At 41.5% G+C, this 22,032-nt stretch overlaps 1 protein-coding gene across 5 annotated transcripts in view; it reads left to right on the forward strand.

The window, feature by feature from the left end:
* LOC134222682 (hemicentin-1) overlaps window positions 1-22,032 on the forward strand; it is a 740,104-nt gene that overhangs the window by 542,969 nt on the left and 175,103 nt on the right. For all 5 annotated transcript variants that reach the window (XM_062701842.1, XM_062701853.1, XM_062701859.1 and 2 more), the window contains 2 exons: window positions 6,386-6,733; window positions 6,804-6,914. In XM_062701842.1, the coding sequence (XP_062557826.1) occupies window positions 6,386-6,733; window positions 6,804-6,914 (459 nt within the window). The remainder of the gene's footprint in view (window positions 1-6,385; window positions 6,734-6,803; window positions 6,915-22,032) is intronic.

The raw sequence follows: 22,032 nt of genomic DNA on the forward strand, positions 1-22,032 counted from the left end.
ACGGTCAGGATTCCATCCGGAATCCGGTCAGGATTCCATCCGGAATGCGGTCAGGATTCCATCCGGAATCCGGTCAGGATTCCATCCGGAATCCGGTCAGGATTCCATCCGGAATCCGGTCAGGATTCCATCCGGAATCCGGTCAGGATTCCATCCGGAATCCGGTCAGGATTCCATCCGGAATCCGGTCAGGATTCCATCCGGATTCCGGTCAGGATTCCATCCGGAATCCGGTCAGGATTCCATCCGGAATCCGGTCAGGATTCCATCTCGAATCCACTCAGGACTCCACCAGGAATCCGGTCAGGGTTCCATCCGGAATCCGGTCAGGATTCCATCCGGAATCCGGTCAGGATTCCATCCGGAATCCGGTCAGGATTCCATCCGGAATCCGGTCAGGATTCCATCCGGAATCCGGTCAGGATTCCATCCGGAATCCGGTCAGGATTCCATCCGGAATCCGGTCAGGATTCCATCCGGATTCCATCCGGAATCCGGTCAGGATTCCATCCGGAATCCGGTCAGGATTCCATCCGGAATCCGGTCAGGATTCCATCCGGAATCCGGTCAGGATTCCATCCGGAATCCGGTCAGGATTCCATCCGGAATCCGGTCAGGATTCCATTCGGAATCCGGTCAGGATTCCATCCGGAATCCGGTCAGGATTCCATCCGGAATCCGGTCAGGATTCCATCCGGAATCCGGTCAGGATTCCATCCGGAATCCGGTCAGGATTCCATCCGGTCAGGATTCCATCCGGAATCCGGTCAGGATTCCATCCGGAATCCGGTCAGGATTCCATCCGGAATCCGGTCAGGATTCCATCCGGAATCCGGTCAGGATTCCATCCGGAATCCGGTCAGGATTCCATCCGGAATCCGGTCAGTATTCCATTCGGAATCCAGTCAGGATTCCATCCGGAATCCGGTCAGGATTCCATCCGGAATCCGGTCAGGATTCCATCCGGAATTCGGTCAGGATTCCATCCGGAATCCGGTCAGGATTCCATCCGGAATCCGGTCAGGATTCCATCCGGAATCCGGTCAGGATTCCATCCGGAATCCGGTCAGGATTCCATCCGGAATCCGGTCAGGATTCCATCCGGAATCCGGTAAGGATTCCATCCGGAATCCGGTAAGGATTCCATCCGGAATCCGGTCAGGATTCCATCCGGAATCCGGTCAGGATTCCATCCGGAATCCGGTCAGGATTTCATCCGGAATCCGGTTAGGATTCCGGTTTGGATTCAAGATGGAATCTTGACCAAATTAGGGATGGCATCCTGATCGGATTCCGGATGGAACCGTGACCAGATTCCGAGTGGAACCGTTACCAGATTCCAAATTGAACCGTGACCAGATTCCGAATGGAACCGTTGCCAGATTTCCGGATGGAATCCTGATCGGCTTCCGGCAGGAATACTGGCCGAAATCGGGATGGAATCCTGACCGAATTTGGGATGGAATCTTGACCGGATTCTTGATGGAATTCTGACCGGATTGAGAATGAAATCCTTACCGGATTTTGGATGGCATTCTGACCAGAATCGGGATGGTAGCCTGACCGGATTCCGGATGACATTCTGACCTAATTGTGGATGGCGTCCTGACCGGATTCCGAATGGATTCTTGCCCGAATTTCAAACGAATTTCTGCCCGGATTTTGGTTGGATTATTGGCCGTATCTTGGCTTTCAGTCTTAATAAGATCATAAACGGATATTCGTTTAAACCTGACGTTTCGGTTACTTTGATTGTCCTTTTTCAAAGGATAGAAAACACTCCGTTCACACTCAGCTCACACAGAAAGAGTATTTGGCGCGCAAGTGCCGTTACAGGAGAAGTGTAGGAAGTAGCTAAATATTTGTGAAATTTGAACTCGAAAAGATCGCCAACACAAAACGGATTGGCATCACCGGTGATATTGACGAGGTATTATGCTGAAGGCATTAGAGTGAACGGAGTGTTTTCTTTCCTTTGAAGAAGACCAATAAATATGACCGAAACGTTAGGTTTAGAACGGATATCCGTTTATGATCCTATTAAGACTGAAAGCCGAGAACTGTCCTCAATCACAGCCGACTCCTTACATATATTGGCCGCATAGGCGTAACTAGAGTCTCGGTCTAGGGGGGGCCATGGCACCAGCTGGTAGGATGTAATTTTCAAAGGCGATTTAAAGCACTGTGCGCATGGATTGCAATAGAAATTGTTTGACTAAGTTTATCGCTCATTTGTCCTAGAACTAACATAAAAAAAAAATCGCGAATAATACAATTGATTTCCAATGATGCTGTGATTGCTTCAAATCACTGTGTCTGTGTCAACTTGTCTTCTCCATGTTACTAAATGTGGATAAGTGTGTTATCTAAGATTCAAGAATCTTCTTCGAATTATCTATAAATGAAATTTGATATGAGTATATTTCTGAAAGTTTTCAAGCATTTCCATGATTACTTAATGCATAAAGATCTCGATTTTTTTTAAACTTGAAATTTTTGAAACTCTTTAGATGTTGAATAAATTCCAAGAAATTTTGTCATAATCAATATAAGTATTCATGCAATTCCAAAATGTATGCTATGTGCTGAAATAGTTAAGTTCCGATGAACACAAATTTGGAATCCTAAAGTGTTTTTTATGAGTCATAAATTCCATGAGTCATAAAATTATGAGTCATAAATCCAATTCCAGAATAACATAGGGTTTTTGTAGTTACTGACGTTAGGAAGAGGCTTTATTATGGTTTTCTGAATAGGTGAGAGATTTCTCTGCAAAAATCAAAGAGACTTGAGAAGCAACCAAATCGATCTGAATTGTGCTGCAAAAGAAATGTTTTCTGATACGAACTGGTTTCTAAATCTATTTTTTTTATCCTTAAAAACAAATTCTAACTAAAGCAGGCACAAAAGAGTTTTCCGATGATCCTTATGAAATCGCCAAAAAATTAAATGGAACAAGATCTTTTGAGGATTATAAAAATATTTCTTTAATGCAATCTCTGTTGTGAGTGCGAAGGTTGCCTAAGTTTTGTCCTAATAATTTCAATGGAATGCGTTGTTGATTTTTCTGTCATTGTAACAAAGATTCTTAAGTTTTATAATTTTATATCTTTCTGTGCCAGAATTATATAGCGAGAACAAAAAGCTCCATAGGAATTTGATCAGCTGTTTTGCGGCATACCCTGCGATTAACTCGAAGATTTTCGAAAGAATGGTCGTTCGAAATTTCATTGACCGGATTTGTGTACATGTGCTAATTTCGATGTAGTTGCTTCAGTTTTTTTTGAAGCGGATGGTAGTTTAATAGAACAGAAATATTTATATCCTAATACAATTATGTTTTTATGTTTCTGCGACCACGATACTAGTCAAACAAATGCAGAACAAATTTATTATTTTAAGCTAGCAACTAAATTAGAAGCGGCATTGATTTTAGCTTAAAAATCGAGAAAATGTTCCCGGAGGTCCAACTTAAATATTTCGATGCTTTGCTGAACAAATGGTCATAGATGTGATAACGCAACAAAAAATATGTTTATAGAATTCATAATCAAAATTAAGAAATATGTAGGAAATATGTAGGAAATATGTGAATGAAATAAAAACTGACTAAGTTGGAATTACTTTTCAAAATTTTCTGGGGGGAGCCACAAGTAGGTCTGGAGGGGGCCAGGCCCCCCCCCGGCCCCCCCTTATTTACGCCAATGATTGGCCGTGTTCTAAATGAAATCCATACCGGATTTTGAATGTAATTCTTATGGTGTTCCAGGTGAAATCTTGAACGGACTTCGTGTTCATGATGAAATCCTCACCGGAATTTGAATGGATTCCTGATCACATTCCGTTTGGGCTCTTGACCTTAATTCGGATGGATCTTTCGAAAGGAGTATTTTTATATTTGCGAACGGGATTTATTTGGGGTTTCGAGCGGAATTAAAATTATCTAAGGCTTCCGAACATAATCATTTTTGACTTCCTATCGGAACTTTTTTGGTCTTTCGAAAAGAACTCCTGATCGGAATGCTTTAGGACACCGAATGGAATCCTTTAAGATTCACGAACGGAATTCCCTCGAATTTCTAAACGGATTCTTTTGAAAGGAATTTTTGAAGGGCTTCAAAACCGAATTCACTGGCGCTGTTATTCAAATTCGAATCCTTCTGGGCTTTTGAACAGAACACTTTTGAACTTCCGAACGACTTTTGGACTTTTGAACAGATTTTTTTGTGCTTCCGAATGGAACCCTTTTCGATTTCCGAGTGAAGCCATTTGAGACTTCGTAATACAATTCTTTGGACTTACGAACCAAAATATATTAGGCTTTCGAACAGAACTTCTTTGGGATTTCGAAAGGAATCTATTTGGACTTCCGAATGAAGCAGTGTTATGTTTCGAACGGAACTTTTTTTCGCTCCCGAACGGAACTCTTTTGATTTTTCGAACAGAATTCTTTTGGAGATTCAAATGTAATTCTGCTTTCAGCATTCCAGAAATGGAATTTTGATCGAAATCCGGATGAGGAATCCTGACCGGATTCTGGTTGTAAACCTGACCTTTTAAGTGTGCAATTTCATATCAAATATTTCCGAAATTTCGTATGGATGGTTTGCAGATTGAATTCAATTCGAATTCCTTGTCGAATCTTTACCAGATAAATCGTCAAGGACATAAGAACCGAATGTTAATCAAATAGTTACATGAAAGAGAAATGTAAAACAAATAATCAATGCAGGCGAGCGAAGAAACAAAAAACCGGAATGACTTGTGCGATCTGTAGTCCAAATATATCCATCTTCTGTGCCAATCCTGATCTCTCTAAGAAAAGTTATTCAACCTTGTGTCCCAAAAAAAGAAATCGAAACGATTTCCAATGCATATATTTGCACCAGTAATTCATCCCCGTCCGATCGTAAAACAGAGAATTGCCTGGGATATCTAGATGTTACCGAAAATCCTTTCGTTTCGGAAATTACTCCACGCTCGAATCAGTGGATTACTGGCTGACTGACTGCAATAAAATTGAAGACCCTCCATACCGAAATTGAGTAAACGTGAAAAGGTTCCGATTTTACGATCTGTGAGGGTAAGGGGTTATGTACTTCTTTTTTTTTATTCGCCAGCTCAATTTTCGTTTCGTGAGGAATTCGTTCACATCAGACGTAAGCAATTCGTCGAAGTTCAGTCAATTCATCAACAGTAACTCCGAATGCGAAACACAAACACCACTCTGGAAATGGGTGAGAAAATTAAGAAAAAGTTAGGTGCTAAATGCTTTCATAAATACCCTTTTCGTGATTAAACTGAAAGCTCTCTCCCATCAGAACCTATTAACTGTTTGGCGTTCCGCCGCAATCCACCACCCAGCATGGAAAGCAGCTCAAATTTCACCCTTCATTTGTAATTCCGTGGGAGCACTACCCTCGTTTGCGCGAGTGCTGTATATGTGCCTGTGTGGGAAAACTTTTCAACGTTAATCCAGCAAGCAAGAAGGACACAAAATGCCGCCAAACTTTCGCCGAAATTGAGTTATGATTGTTGCGCTTCGGTGGATTCAACCGGGCGGAATTGTCATGGGAATTTTTCCACTGCCGGGAATTTTGCGGAAAACTCTGACGAGCGGTATGGGTGTCGAGGCTTTTAAACAACACCGGAATGGAAATGAACTTTGTGCAGCCGGCTCCGGTGAAAGGTTTTTAATGCTTTTCATTCTTTTTGCGCCGTGTGACAATATTCAGTTGAATTGTGCGAACGGTTGGCTCAGGAACCATCAGCCGTGCGGGGTGTTGGGCGAAAACAAGCGCGCGATCGTGCGTGGCGGCGATAATGAAAAAGTTTTAATCGATTGCCATTTAATGGTGCGGTGTGTAAATTGTTGGCAATTGAATTAAAAGTTGACAGTTTCAGAGAATGAAAGCGGCACAATCGATCCAGGACAGAATGCGTGGGTAGCTTTTGAGGAATATTTTATGTGTAATGTGAATCGTTTCTGCAGAAATTCCTAACAGAATTTCTAACAAAAAACATCCGATGTGATTCAGGGTAGCCATTCTCTCAGTGGAATTTTGTTATAATTTGCAATTAGCAATGTCTTAGAATTCAAAGTTTACTAAATAAATTACGCTGCATTCATTTAGTGTTGCTACAGTCAAAGAACGGCATCGATCTACTGCAATTAGGCCCTCAATATCCTTCAGTTTTCACATGTCTCAATTTTTGATATCAAATGTTATAATTTTTAATATTTATTTCGAAATTCAACTATTTTAATTTTAAATCGTGTATCCTGCATGTGCGTTTTTTTTTTAATTTATTCTATCATACTGATAGTATTTTTTTATGAGCTTATATTGATGTATCCTTTCTCTTGTTTCCCCAACTCTCACAGTTCCCGCCCGCACGGTATGGGCCGCCGAAGGTCACCTGGCCGAACTGCCGTGCGACATCACCGCCCAGGCGCAGGACGCCGTCAAGGTGGTCCTCTGGTTCAAGGATTCGATCGGCGTTCCCCTCTACTCCGTGGATTCCCGATCGGGCGTGTCGGTGCTGGAGGGCGTCCAGTGGGCCACCGGTGACGATCTGGGCCAGAAACTGAAAATCGTCATCACCGAAAACCTCAAGGAAGCCCGGCTGCAGATCAGCAACATCAACCAATCGGACTGCGGCGTGTATCGGTGTCGGGTGGATTTCTTCAACTCGCCCACCCGGAACTATCGGTTCAATCTGACGCTCGTTGGTAAGTGCCAAAGTTGGCAAATGGCTATTATTTATGATTAATTTAATTTCATTGCCTCCAATTTGTGCAGTACCACCAGAGGAGCCGCGGATATTCGACGCTCAGGGAAAGGAAATCGCCAACGTGGCTGGCCCTTTTCGGGAAGGGCACGAGCTTTTTCTGTCGTGTCAAGTTTCGGGAGGTAAGTTCACGAGCCGATATATTTTGATTGTCCGACCCAACAGCTTTACCAGTAATACAAATTTACGATCTCCACCCTATGGTAAGTGGGAAACTATGACTCGGGGGATAATCTACATTTGTTCTCGCTATGAAATCAATTCGAGCACTCAGCATCAAGAACAACCATCCAAAGCGAACGATGGGTGTTAACACAGCAAACAGTTCAATCGAATTTTACGACCAAACGATGATGATGGAGCAGGTCCCAACCGGCCATTGTTGTCGGTCATAAAATGCGCTGCTCCTTGCTTCAGTCAGCGGGAAAGTTGGGTTGCTCTGAACGAAAAATAAACTGCTTGCAGCAGTTAAACTCCTTCGCAGTTTGGTCCGAATCGGAGGGCAACAAAGATGCTGACGACGGCCATCCGACGACGGTGAGGACTTCTGGTACATGTTAACCAGAACGTGATGGAACCAGCGCCAGGCAAAAACTTTTGCGAGAAAGTAACCGAAACAAAATGGTAACGGGGTTTGTGCTTTCTGATTCGAAATTCTGTGCTTGTCGGTGGAAAGTTTCAGAGGTGTCCCTTTTGTCGGTCCTCTGGAAGATGCTTTATGATGTGCAATTGAACTTTATTGCAGGGGTTTGATAACCAACGTTGGTTGGAGAATACTCAAACAAATACAAAATAATGAAACTCTTGAATACGTTTGAAATCAAAGTTGTAGCGTTAGAAATATGTTTTATAGGAACCAGAGTTTCCACCTAACAATAATTACTGCAAATATATCCATGTCACCGAAAAATTATGCAAATCAAAACATCTTTATTCGATCCTAGTTTAAGATGAAACAGTTTAATACAGGGCTGCCCAACGTACGACCCGCGGGTCGGATGCGGCCCTCGTCTCCATTTTTTGTGGCCCGCGGCATGTAAGAAAAATAACTTTTTAATCGGCCCGCCACCATTTCTATCTGGCTCCAGATTTTTTAAATATTTTTTTCATTATTTAATATATAAGCCTTAAATCAAAGTTCACACTGCAAAACCATTAATTTGAGCTTGAAACGAAAAATAATATTTTACATAAATTGAAATGATTGCATAAGCGACCCCAAGATATAAAACCAAAAGTTGATGGTGGAATATCGCGTTTTAAGTAAAGATCGGTCAAAGTCAAGGTCAAAGTAGTTCATCTTCACGTTGAAAAAAGGAAGGCTGGTTTGTTCGGAAATTTTTGCTGTATTGGAGGAATAAAATCTGAATCTAAGCATTCTATGAAATATGATATTTGAAAGGGCCCAGGTATGAAATAAAGGTGATAGAATTTCAAAGGTTTCAATCCAAATTTCCATTTATTGATTCAAATTATTGGTACAGTTGATTATAAAAGCTATACCGTGGTGCATCGAAACCCGTACATTTAAGCACTTCAGTATATGTAAAAGTATCTAAAAAATACAAATCGAATGCAAATCGAACATTCGTCATCGATCTAACTGCACGAGGGCCTCTATTTTTTGTGTGCCCTACTGTATTGCATTGAAAGGAATGAAAAATATGATAAAATCATGAACAAAATCAACACCTCCTGAATAGAAATCCGTCCACCGTGGACGGATCATAATCCGTACAGCTATTTTCTAACAATATATTTAAATTAAAGCAGACCAATTGATCAAACTAACACTGTGAATAGCGCAATACGCACCTTGAGAAGCTATCCCTTTGTTATTTATGCTGTTGATCAAGCTCTATCAATTACAATTTGCGATTTAAACACACTCACTTTCGGTACAATTGTGTCCAACACGCGAACAAAATGGCACCTGAAACTTCGCGTTTTGTTTTTGTTTTATGTTATTTTAATTTCAGAGCCTACTTCCCATTTCAATGGCCAGAAAGCTTTCTGTCAAGCATAAGATCAAGATAAGATAAATGATTCATACATTGATTGCCTCAAACCTCCTTTATTTTATTGATATCTCACGAAGTAGACGGATTTCGAGGCTGTACGGATTTTGGTACCCCACGGTAAACTCTTTTCATTCAAGTTAATACGAAGTCAGACAATGCAGTACGGGCCAGTTTTGCTGTTGGTAAGATTTTGGCAAAACGGATGAAACCTTTCCAGGACGGAAAACTTGGTAAGGAATGCATGTCGGCTGTCGTTGACATCGTGTCCTAAGGAAACAGCCTCCTCTTTCCAGTAGCATTAGTTTGCGTGGAGCACGGACGAGAAAAACGTGAGGAAGGTGGCATTCTTCATGGTAATTTTCGAATGACAGAGAAATTCGTGGGCTTCGTGGCCATTAGAACTGTGCGCCGAAGTATTTGTGAACGGCGGCGGCGTAAGGCCATTTTTACACCGGCGGCGGCGGCGTCGGTGGCGTCACGCCGTAAGCAATGTTCGGCGGCGGCGGCGGCTGCGTAAATCGGCGTGAAGAATTTTGAGCTGGGAAAAAAAATCACGCAGCACGGCATTTCATGCTTTTTATGAATTTTAGGTTTTTTTTGTACAATTGCTAGCCTCAGTCAGACTGATGGGGGAGCATTCTAATTTCTAATAGCTATAGCTTGTATCTCCACAGCAAAAGTTTACATTATATCCTCCACTAGGACATTTCCGCGTCACAGCACATGAGTTCATTGGAAAGTACTTCGGATTTCGGATATAAATCCAGAAATTCGTGTGGAAATTCCTCAAGATATTCCTCAGAAAATTCGAGAAAGGAATTCTAAGAATTGTTTTAAAATTTCCCTAATGAATTCCTTCAGAACTTCCACCAAGAATTCCCTTGAAAATTTATTAGGGTATTTCTTCGGAAATTCTTTCCAAAATTTCTTCAAAAGTTCCATCAGGAATTTCCTTCTACTTAGGGATTTCTTCAGAAATTCCTTTACGGAGTCTTTTGGGAATTTCTTCAGTAATTCATTCGAAACTATTTTTAGGGATTCCTTTAAAAATTAGATACCCATGGAAAATCCTTCAAGAAGTTCTATGTGAATACCTACGGACACTGTTTTAGGAATACATTCGAAAATCCATTTGGGAGAAAACCTTCAGAAATTTCTAATAGAAAATCTTCCAGCAATTCCTCAAAACATTTCTTTGGAGACTCTAGGAAGATATTTTTGGTATTGTTTCGAAATTTCCCTCTGGAATTTATTTGAAAAATTTCTTCAGGACTTCTTTTCAAATTTCTTATATGAATCCCTTCGTATTCCTTTAGCAACCCTTCCAGAAATTCCTGTAGACCTTCGAAAATTTCTTTTTAAATTACTTAAAGAATTATCTCGGGAAATCTTCGGAAATTTTGTTTGTAAATTCCTTCATTTTTTTTTAGACGTTTCAAGCGTTTTTTTATTTGAAAATAACTTTAACTCTCAAATACCTTTAGAAATTTCTCCAAATTCGAATTCTTTCCGGAACTATTCCTGCAGTAATTTTGTATGGTTTACTGAAGTAATTTTCTAAATACTTCCTGGAGGAAGTTCCAAACGAGTTTCTGAATATATTTCAAATGCCTTTCCGGAGGGATTCCTGAAGGAATCCCTGGATAAATGTCCAAATTAATTCTTGGTGGCTTTTCTAAAGAGATTATCGAAGAAATTCCTGAAGAAATTTCCGACTCAATTGTTGAAGGAATAACCGAAAAAGAACCTGAAAAGATTTTCGAACAGAATTTCAAAATGAGTTTCTGAAGGAATATTCGAAGGAATTCTGAAAGTTATTTAATTTACATAGAAATTTACATTTACATTTACATTTACATAGAAATTCCTATATTTCTCCTGGAATTTCTTCAAAAACCCGGACAGTAGTAAAACAAATTCAGTTTTGACTCTAGAATCAAAATTACAAAAAAAAATCCCAAGATATCGAGATTGCAGGGCTGGTAGCGACCAATGTCGTTCAAAATAGTGACTTTAGTGACCAATGCTGACGAAAAAAGGGACCAAATAGTGACTTTCAGTTCCAGAAAGAGTGACCAAATAGTCATTTTCAGTTGAAGTGACAAAATATTGACTTTTATGTGGCAATGGTACTTATTTAATTTTTTCTCAGACATAGAATTATTTCGACTCATCAAGTTTATAAGTCTGCGGTCGGAATCTCTGTTGTTATGGAAAATATAGCAACGTTATAAAGAATTTTAGAAACTAACTTTCTTTATAAAAATGAATCCCACTTTAAAGTATATTCATAAAGGGAACTGTTCCGTTTTTCATTTCACTAAACATATATTCATCTCATCGCGAAACATACAAATACAGCACAATCTTCATTGTAACTTTTCACAAACATGTATGCTCACTGTTTAAAAAATTCCAAGAATAAGCAATTGAATAATTTTGTTTGCTTTGTTTTTCTTGGGATGAACATAGGAGCTATGGGATGAAGTCGAGGAGCAGTAAATCTACATTATGAGATCATGAATTTTACGAACATAAATGGACAACTTACTAGTAAGCATAATAAGAAAGTGTCCGAGAAAAATTAAGCAATTCCGATAAAATTAATCTACGCGCGCATGTTTCCTACAAGCTTTGCCAGACTAGTTTTTACTTGTGTTAAATTCCACATAAGTTTTCAAAGTTTACGGTAAATACCAATCACATGCGTAAAAAACGACTCCATTGTACGAAACATGTTAGTTAACTGGGTAAATAATTGAGTGGGTTAGAAGCAAAAGGATGTAAGTGACATATTGGTCAACTTTGAGTTGCCTATAGCAAAAAAATGCTTTGGTTTTAGAACTTTGCGTCAATATATTGATATACTTTGTAAGGCATTTGTAAAAAAAATAAAAATTCCCCGTGTATTAGTTATTTTTAAAACCTTCATACGATTTATATGAAAAAAAAAATATTGAAAAACTTAACAGATTTTGTCACTCACACCCCTTTGAGTTGGGGCCCTCCTTAGCCGTGCGGTAAGACGCGCGGCTACAAAGCAAGACCATGCTGAGGGTGGCTGGGTTCGATTCCCGGTGCCGGTCTAGGCAATTTTCGGATTGGAAATTTTCTCGACTTCCCTGGGCATAAAAGTATCATCGTGCTAGCCTCATGATATACGAATGCAAAAATGGTAACCTGGCTAAGAAACCTCGCAGTTAGTAACTGTGGACGTGCTTAATGAACACTAAGCTGCGAGGCGGCTCTGTCCCAGTGTGGGGATGTAATGCCAATAAGAAGAAGAAGAAGAACCCCTTTGAGTTTGACCCTCAATTAAGGGTTTGCCCTCTTATGATTTCAAAAAATATTAAGGAAACTCATGAGCTTCATTACTTCAAGCAAATTCAATGAATCCATGAAAAAAATGGGAATGTTAAAAAATCTTATCAAGCATTTATATTTTATCGCTGAAGACTTTTTTTTCTTCATGGCCAAATATACTGAAACTAAAATTGTTTATGTTATGCATTGTATCTTGGATGTAACTTTTACAATTTAAAAAGAAGTTTTAAGAAAAAACCCAGATTAACCAACCTAGCGGTGATGGCGCCTTTCTCGCGTAAAAGGTAATAAATGTAGCCTTTACGCTTACACCTCGATGATGTACAAGAAAGGCAAAACAGTTACACCGTCTAATGTTATGATAGAAAATTTACACTAGTAGACGACAGATGGCGCTGCCAAAAGTTTCTCGAATTTCCTATGTTCGAATTTTTCACTTTCGGACAATTTCATGGTTCTATGAAACTGAACGAAGAGCATACTTACGCCTAAATGCGTGCAACACGAGCATCTTTATAGTACGATGAAACTCTTAATGGGAGCAAGCCACGGATAAACTTCATAAATGTTTATAGATGCAAGGCATTTTCATAACACATTATTGTTCTATGTGACTATGTCTCATCATTATTTTAATATTATCTATTTTTTGCAATTTGCAATTATTATGAAATTCAATAGTGATCAACAGCGTTTTAGTCTCTGTCGGATGCAACTTGTTGCAAGAAAATCGGTTAAGAGTTTCTATGTGAAAATTTGGCTAATGTTTTTTATGGCATTTTGTGCACACACACACACACACACATACACACACACACGCACACACGGACAGACAGACATTTGTTCAGCTCATCGAGCTGAGTCGAATGGTATATAACACTATGGGTCTCCGAGACTTCTATCAAAAGTTCGAATTTGAGTGAATGATAGCCTTTCGGTACAACTTTGTTGTACGAGAAAGGCAAAAGAAAAAAAGCAAAACAAAACCAACAGCAAAAAGCAAACTTTTTTATGCATTCCAAAAGCTTTGTACGGCAATCGAAATTATAATTTATTTAACAAAAAAACAACAATCTTCTCCCCGTCCAATAAAAACTGTAATATTTGCGTCAAAATTATGTTATTTTAGAATTAGTTACAGCACAGATTCTTGCCAGAGATCAAAGAATCATTTCAAAAATTTTTTTTTTGTTAATGACATGTCTGAACAAGCAGTTTGTTCGGAGTATCATACGGTGTGCGTCAAATTCAAAGTCATCAAAATTTTTAAACATTCACGATTTTTAATATTTGAGTATCCAAAATTTATGCATTTTCAGCTTCAGATGTATATCATCTGAATATATTTTTAAACATTCACAAGCATTGATACGTAATCAATAAACCGCCTCAAATCCCATTACCTTATCAAACACAGATGCAGATTTTAATATTTCGATTCATTTTATGTTACAAAATTTGTATATTTATTTGTTACAAAAAATGGAAAGCATGTATGTTAGCTTAAGGAATGCATTAATGACCTTTCCACCAACCCCTTGCTCATTTTCGGTTTCCTCGAAATACTGGAAAGTATATCTAAAATTGAAAATATTAATCTGAACGTAAACAGTTCAATTGATACGAAATGAAATTTAATAGTTTTCGAAAAAACTTATAATATCAACAAATCCCTGTGCGCATTCTACGCATCCCTGCTTGATTCACCATACCAAGCCTACATCAACACTTACTGTTAATACATAACATGCTGTCGATGTGTAATTATATAGTTCTTGAATTGTACATCTACCAACTGATGTATGGTACATCGAAAATTTTGTTCGAAAAAACGACCAGATTTAAATGTTAATTATACTTAACCGCCCATTACTCATATGGTAGTTTGGCCGTTTACCATCTGAGCTACTGTTGAAACAGTATATGAGACTGTCCATTTATAGTTGACTACTATTAGTGAGACCATCGCTACAATACCACTTATTCTCTTCAATTATAACAGATGCGGTCTACGTATGGTCCATGATTATGCGGGATGACATGAAACCCTTTCAATAAATTATTGTCGAATATCCCATAAGAACACCAAGTTAAACGGTTGGCAAAGTTTAAAAGCGAATATTAAGTCACGAAGGAGTTAAGAGCAACTTTCGGACTAAAAGGCACTTAGCGGCCATTTTTTCCGATCCGTCATTCAATTTCCGCCATGAACTCTAGGAATTGGCCAAAATTCAAATTAGCCAAAAGTTTCAAAATAGTTGAAAATAGTGACTTTAGTGACTTGCCGTAAAAAAGTGACCAAGTCACTAAAAAGTAACCCGCTACCACGCCTGAGATTGCGGATATTCGAATATTCTCAAGAATTCCTTGGGAACTTACAGCAGGAGCTCCTTCAAAAATTTCTACATTTTTTTTTCGTGAATACCTTTAATAATTCTTTAGGAAATTTATTCGGTAAGTCATCAAGAAATTTATTCTAAAAAATTTATTCTAAAATTTATTCTACCTTCAAAAATTCCGCCAGGAATTCGATCGGGAATTTCTCCAGGAATTCATCCAAAAAACCTCCACAGATGAAACTAATTTCTCTGGAGATTCTTAAAAAACTCTCCTACAATAAATTCTGACAATGAGCAATTTTCAAAGGAACTTCTTAAGGAACTACCGACATGCTTAAATTTCTTAAAGATTTTCTTTGGACATTCCTACAATAATTCCTTCGGATTTTTTTCCAGGGATTCTTTCAGAAAATCTTCCAGACGGAGATAAATTCCGAAATTCCTCAAGACTCTAAAAATTTTCTTCAGGTATTCCTTCAGAACTTCCTCCAGGACTTCCTTCGGAAATTATTTCAGGAAAACCAAGAAATTTCTTTGGGAATTGTTTATCAAAATAAATCGAAACCGTTATTTTTAGAACAATTCTGGTTATTTAAGCACAAAGAGAGTGAAGAAAATGTTCAATTTGGTGGGTCACGTGCCCATCGTGTTCCAGCTTCAGAAGCCAAGTTACCATTATTGCTTTCTGTAGCCAATAAGATCTTGGATGATCTAACATTTAACACGCCAATGCGGGTAAAAGTGACAGAGATAGAAGCAAACAAATCTGCTAAAGGTATAACAGCTATTTAATTAATGCCTGATAGGTTGCCTTGGTTCGGCAGATGCAAACGATCTGCATACTGTGATTTTTGTGTTGGCCAATCATCGGCGTGAAATACGAAATTCGGCGGCGTCGAGCCAACCGGCGTATGGCGCGCCGCCGACACCTTGACCGGCGTCGGCGTACGTCAATAAGTGAAGGCGGCGGCGGCGTGGCGCGGCGGCGCACAGGTCTAGTGGCCATGCGGTTAGCGACGTCAATCGTCTAGACGCATGGGCTATGGGGCGAGGGTTCGATTCCCGCTCCGGTAAGGAGGAAACTTTTCGTGATCGAAAAATTCTCCACCGGTCCACTGGGTGTTATGTGTCCTGTCCGTTGTCTAGGTGTTAAGTATTCAGTCTGTACGACCTCTGGTCGAAGACGGTGTTCCTGTCTTTCATAAATTGGCAGCTTTATTCTCAATGCAGGTAACAACTAACGGGGAAAACCTGAGGGTTGTTAAAACCAGTGTAAAAGGACTTTTTTTATCGAGAACTCTTCTCTTTTCGAAAACTTAAGTGACCTGACGATTGATGGAGCACCAACAATGAGAGGAAAGAACAATGGCGTTGTTACAATCCTAATCAAGGAAAAGCAATTACGATCAATATTCCTCAACTATTGACGCTCGTTATTAAGACAATCGACTTAAACAACGTTAGGAAAACAACTATAAATGATGTTAACGGAAATGAAAGTCGAATACGGAGACTTGCTGTATTATTGCACATTTAATGCTTGGTAGATTTTATTCTTCTCGAAAAGAAAATGGCACTATTTCTACAAGATAAAGGAAAATCACTACGCGAGCTGAATCATCCTGAATAGATGAATGAATTGGCTTCTCTAGCAGATCGCCAAACATCTCAATGACTTGAACATAAAGCACCTTGGCACAGTGGATTGCTTTCACGCTAGATTGTTTGAACGCAATTAAATCGTTTTAAATTTTTCTAGGAAATGCAAAAAAAAAACAATAATTAGGTATTTTGAAAATATTTAAAAAGTTATTTGCAAAATATTGTCTGGCCCAGCTAGCAAGTGTGAATTCTAAACATTGACCCGTGGCTTGAAAAGGTTGGGCAGGCCTGCACTAAACACTTACATTCTTTATCAGAAATTCCTCCTCCCGGGACCACCTTTCAGTATTGACGAATTTCGCGTCAACCATTCTATGGGGCTGGCAGCACCATCTCAGAATATTACTTAAAGTAATATTACTTCAGGGGGGAGGCTGATTGTGCTTCTAGCACCTCATCTTTCACCGCGATTCTAGTTAGGGTTGCAAGTTTGTTGGTCCTGCCTCCATTTTCTTCGCAGATCCGACAGTATTTGCGTGACTACCCTGCTGACGGAATTCCACGTTTCTGCATCTCGCCACATTTCTTCAATAATGTTATCTGCGTTTAGGAAAGGCATCCCTCTCCGCACTGCTTCAAATCTAAAGCAGTCGAAGATCACGTGCTCGGGTGTGACCAATGCGATGCAAATACTTCCTAAAGCACCCGTGACCTGAAAGAAACTGCGTCAGATGGAAGTCTATCTCTCCATGCTTCCTGTTAACCCATCTCGACATACTTGGGATTAACCGGTGAGTCCACCTCCCTTTCTCCGCGTTATCCCACTCTTGTTGCCACTTGGTCATAGAATCCATTCTTACAGGCTTCCTAACGCCACTCGTTTCTCTTCGTCGATAACATTGAATATTCTCCGCCAAGATTATACCAATGGGGATCATACCAGCGATTACACATACCACCTCCGACGATGTGGTTTTGTAAGCGCTGGCAACTCGCATGGCCATGAGCCGTAACGCACTGCTCATCTTCGCTCGGTTTAGATTTGTGCTCATCGCTGTGCCCCAAGCGGGAGCCCCGTATCTCAGAATCGATGTTGATACACATGCAAGAAGTCTCCTTTTGCTGCTTCTTGGACCCCCGATGTTTGGCATAATTCTGGTTAATGTGCTGATCGTTTTCGGGTCCTTCTCGCAAGCATAGTCAACGTGGCTGTTGAAATTCAGCCGATCGTCGATCATCACCCCCAGATGCATCAAAGCCCGCTTGGAACTGATTTTGTGCCCTCCGACTACAATCTGCAACTGCTGAACAGCCTTGCAGTTACTAACTATTACTACCTCCGTTTTATGATGGGCCAACTTCAATCTGACACCGTCCATCCAGTTTTCAATAATGTCGATCGTCTCTGCCGCCAGCATTTCCACCTCCTCCAGTTTCTCGCCACTGATTGTTATGACGATGTCATCCGCGAAGCCAACAATCGTGACCCCTTTGGACAGCTTCAACGTCAGTACTCCATTATACATTGCGTTCCAGAGCGTTGGTCCAAGTATGGAGCCCTGTGGAACACCCGCCGTGGCCTTGAACGACTTCTGCCCAAAATTTGTTTCGTAGAGCAGAATTCGATTCTTACAATAACTTAGCAAAATCCTGATCAAGTAGTCAGGAAAATACATACTATGCAGTGCAGCGGCTATAGCTCCACAACTGGCACTATTAAACGCACTTTTTACATCAATTGTCAACACAGCGCAATACCGATGCCCTATCCTCTTCTGTTTAGATGCCTTCTCTGCACTTTCAACGACAGTGCGAATTGCGGCTACCGTTGATATCCCTTTCCGGAATCTGAATTGCCTCTTGGGCGACCCATTTTCGCTTTCTGTACATTTCGAAAGCCTGTTAAGGATGATCCTTTCCAGGAGTTTCCCAAGAGTATCCAACAAGCATATAGGCCTGTAAGATGTTGGATCTCCAGTCGGTTTTCCTGACTTTGGCAACAGCACTAACTTTTGTATCTTCCATATGTCAGGGAAGCGACCATCATCTAAACATTTCTGCATTACCATTCTGAACATGTCCGGGAACGCCAGGATCGTTGTTTTAAAGACCACGTTAAGGATTCCGTCCGGACCAGGAGCTTTATTCACTTCTGACCTTTCGCTAGTGCACGGAGCTCTTCATTGGAGACTACCCTGTCACCAGAAGAGTTTGCAGCATACGGCGTCAACGGCCGCACTGTCGATTATGCTTCGGAAAAAGGTCCTCTACAATCATTCTCAGCTTATCTGGGCACATTTCTAGTGGCGCCATAGGACCTCTTATTTTTGCCATAAAGATGCGATAAGCATTGTCCCATGGATTGGCATCAGCTTCACGGCACAACTGCTTGTAGCAGCTCGACTTGCTCAACCTCATTTCCCTTTGAGGGCGGCCTGGGCAACTCGAAGCGCCACCTTACGCTCCTCCCTGATTGCTTCGGTACGTGCTCTCTTACGTGTCGCTCGCAGGCTTGCGACCTATGTATTGCAGTAGGCCAAGACTATACTGGATCGCCTGATGGTCGCTATGGGTATACTCTTCACTGACCCTCCGGTTCATATTCCCCATTACCGACGAACGTTACGTCGATGATGGATTCTCGGCCATCTTTGCGGAATGTGCTAACGTTGCCTACGTTGCACAACTTAACATCCAGTTTTGCTTGAGCTTCCAGCATACTATAACCTCTTGCGTTGGTTAGTCTACTTCCTCATTTCATGGCCTATGCATTAAAATCTCCTGCAATGACCAACTGACTACGACCGATCAGCTTGTCGAATTGTTCTAAAGACCGCCTAGGCGGGGCGTAACAGCTGTATACGAAGACACCGTTGATTTGAGCAATCACGAAACCTTCGCCTGAACAATCAACAACTTCTTGGATGAGGTATCGGCCAATAACGTTTGAATAACAGTTGCTTCGTACAGTGCTTAGCAATGTGCTATTCTACGCCACAGCACACCGTAGATCGGTCCGGACCAGTGCAATTTCGCGCCTGGTGACCGAAGCACATGCATTGAAGCATCTCTCCATTTGTTTGGAAACTCGTGGAACGACCCTCAACGAGCATACAGACCACCGCACTTTGACGTTGTCTACTTGCGTCAACTTGTTTGCTCCAATCACCGGAAGTTAAACAGTCGCCGTTTGTGTACCTCCGTACAACCCTCTCAAACCAATCGACATTGGCTTTTCTCCCAAGTTGCACTGCGCTTTCAATGCATCCCTTAGTTCGTCATCTGTGGTAATCTCGTCTAGATCTCTACATTCCACAACCGCTTCCTGGGTAAGAGCTCTCACTTTCGCCTCCTCACCCAACGATTTTGGAATGAGCTCCCGGTATGTTTATGTTGAGCTATTGACCGAGGTATCTGTTTTCAGCTCGAATAGCATCTCACCTTTCTGAGTGTGCCTTGTTATAACCACGATCTCTCCAAGCTTCTCAGGTCAGGGTCTTCGCACACTTTCCTGATCAAAGCAGCGTACGTTGCTTTATCGCTTGCTTCGATGATTAACGTGTCACATTTGGCCGTCTCCCGGTGGGATCGGGGTTTCTCTTTGACCTTCTCGACCATTTTCTTCTCGTCTTTCTCTCTCTGTTTTTTCTTCTTCTCCTTCTGATTAACGACGGTATGCCATTCCACTTTCTGCTTTTTCTGGACTTCTTCTTCTCTTGGGGTATCCCTTACTCGTTCTTCCGAGCTGTATTTTGGTGATCATTCAGAGTCACCTGCACCTCGGCAGTTTCAGCTCTCATTCACAGCGCCTTCTGTTTGCGTTCAGCGGCTATCACGACATATTTAATACTCGTCACTACGTGAGTTGTTCTTCTCTTTTACAGTTCGTTGACTTTCTTCTTTACCTCCATCATGTTGGACTTCTCAAGGTGAAGATCTTCTTGGGAAATGGTGCTACTAGATTTCGGTGTCGGCGTCAGACTCAAGAACACTGACTCTCCTGGGAATCTTTGTTGCTCACACTGTTGCTTGCTGTTATTGGCCTCTGCTGTTGACACTTGTGATCTCTGCAGTTTTCCACTTCTTACAAAGACATTCTGTTCGCCTGCTTCTCAATTACTTTGTATTTGTTTTTGCATGTTAGTAGGGTCCCTCCTCCGAGTCGTTATCTCCACTTTTTGTATACTCAATCCAGTTGAAACCCGAAATTGGGTGCTAGCGAAGTTGGATTTTTCCCACAATCCTTACGTTAAAGCTAACTTCGGAAGTGGTGCGCTGAATAGCGCTTCGCGATATGAAAACAGCGCACCACTTCCGAAGCTAGGTTTAACGTACGGATTGTGAGAAAAATCCAACTTCGCTATCCCCCAATTCCGGTTTTCAACTGGATTGAGAATATATAGTCGTTAATTGTGATCCCATGGGTCCCTTTGCAAACAGTGAAGTCCATACGAGGGTTGACGCCGGTACTTTATGGTACCGGGTGCAGAGCTGGATCAGCGTAAATCAGGAATGGTGCATCTGAACCTAATACCCACTAGTTACAGTGACAGGTTTCGAGCGTTACCGGAGGCCTGTCTCTATTAGCCCGCTCGCTGTTTCAAAGAGGTGCCACCCTTCCGTACTAAGAGAGCAGAATAGAGCGCCTGCCAGCCCAAAGTTCACCATATCAAATCCATCATCCTAGACATGTCCGAGGTTGTAAGCCATAATCAGGATCTTACTGACATGAATCTTGGTATGCCGGTTGGCACTCCTGTTGGTGGGCTAATGTGCTTTGGAAGCGGCACCAGTCGCTTGTATAGAGCTGCTTTTAGACCTGTGGTTTTTTGTAGAGATTCAACAGAGTGCACTGTTAAACCTCCGCCACGTACCCTAGGCAGATTCCGCTTTGGCTGACTGGAAACCAGTAAACTGAAACCAACCCAGTCAACACAAAGTCGCATATGCTAGCGAATAAGTGTACATCGTGGAGGCGATATAGGCGCATTCCTCCATTTGACTGCATGCAAAATGTGCGTATATGGCCTCCACTTTGTACACTTATTCGCTATGATATACGATCTTGTGTTTGCTGGGAGGGCCCAATCGTCTCTCGAAGGAAACGCCAAATTGTGGATTGGAGCCAAATGGTTCATTGGAGCCCGAGAACTAAGCCCGAACTCCCACATCAGTGTTTTTTCCTAAGCAATGGAGGGGGAATCTGCTCAACAGACTTCCTGGGTTGAACGTCCAGGAAGTGCGGGGTTAGGGTCCACCTCCAACAGCAAACAAGGGAGGCAGGACTACATCCCCGACCCGCTAAACCGTATCCATTGCCGTCAAGCCCATCGTCCCTTCGGTAAAACCAGAAAGTAATGCTTCAAAGGGGGGCCAATGCACAACGCACCCTCGAGGTTAGCTGCGTGTCCTTGCAGCACCGAACATTGTGACTCGCTTTTTTAGAAAGACACCATGGTATCGTGCCAGCTCATCCCTTCTTTATCTGCCACTCACTTGCCGTTATCGGGAGGGACTCGATACGGGTCTGCAATAATTTCCGTTATCGACTGCACTTAGTTTCCGTTACAGACTGCCACAACAGTTGTTGTGCAGTATCGCAATGATTGAGATTGATTTGGGTAATCTCCATTGTTAATGTCCTGCTATCGTCTTCTTAAAAGCAGGGCATACAGACCACCCCACTTTGACCTTGCCTATTTGCGCCAACTTGTTTGCTGCAATCACCGGAAGTCGAGCAGTCGCCGTTTGTTTACCCTCTCAAATCAATCGACATTGGCTCTTCTCCGACATTGGCCGGCTTTCCAGGTGGCCTTACCACGCCCTATGTTCTCGGAAAGTGGGAATGGTCGACTTCGCGCCTGCTTCCCGCTGCACGGCTGGTATCAAGAAGGATGATGCCGCGTGCACCCTAAATTGACCTCTCTGTGATAGGGCCTATTCGCCAACACACA

This window comes from Armigeres subalbatus, chromosome 1, assembly GCF_024139115.2.
Source record: "Armigeres subalbatus isolate Guangzhou_Male chromosome 1, GZ_Asu_2, whole genome shotgun sequence".
Taxonomy (NCBI): Eukaryota; Metazoa; Arthropoda; class Insecta; order Diptera; family Culicidae; genus Armigeres; species Armigeres subalbatus.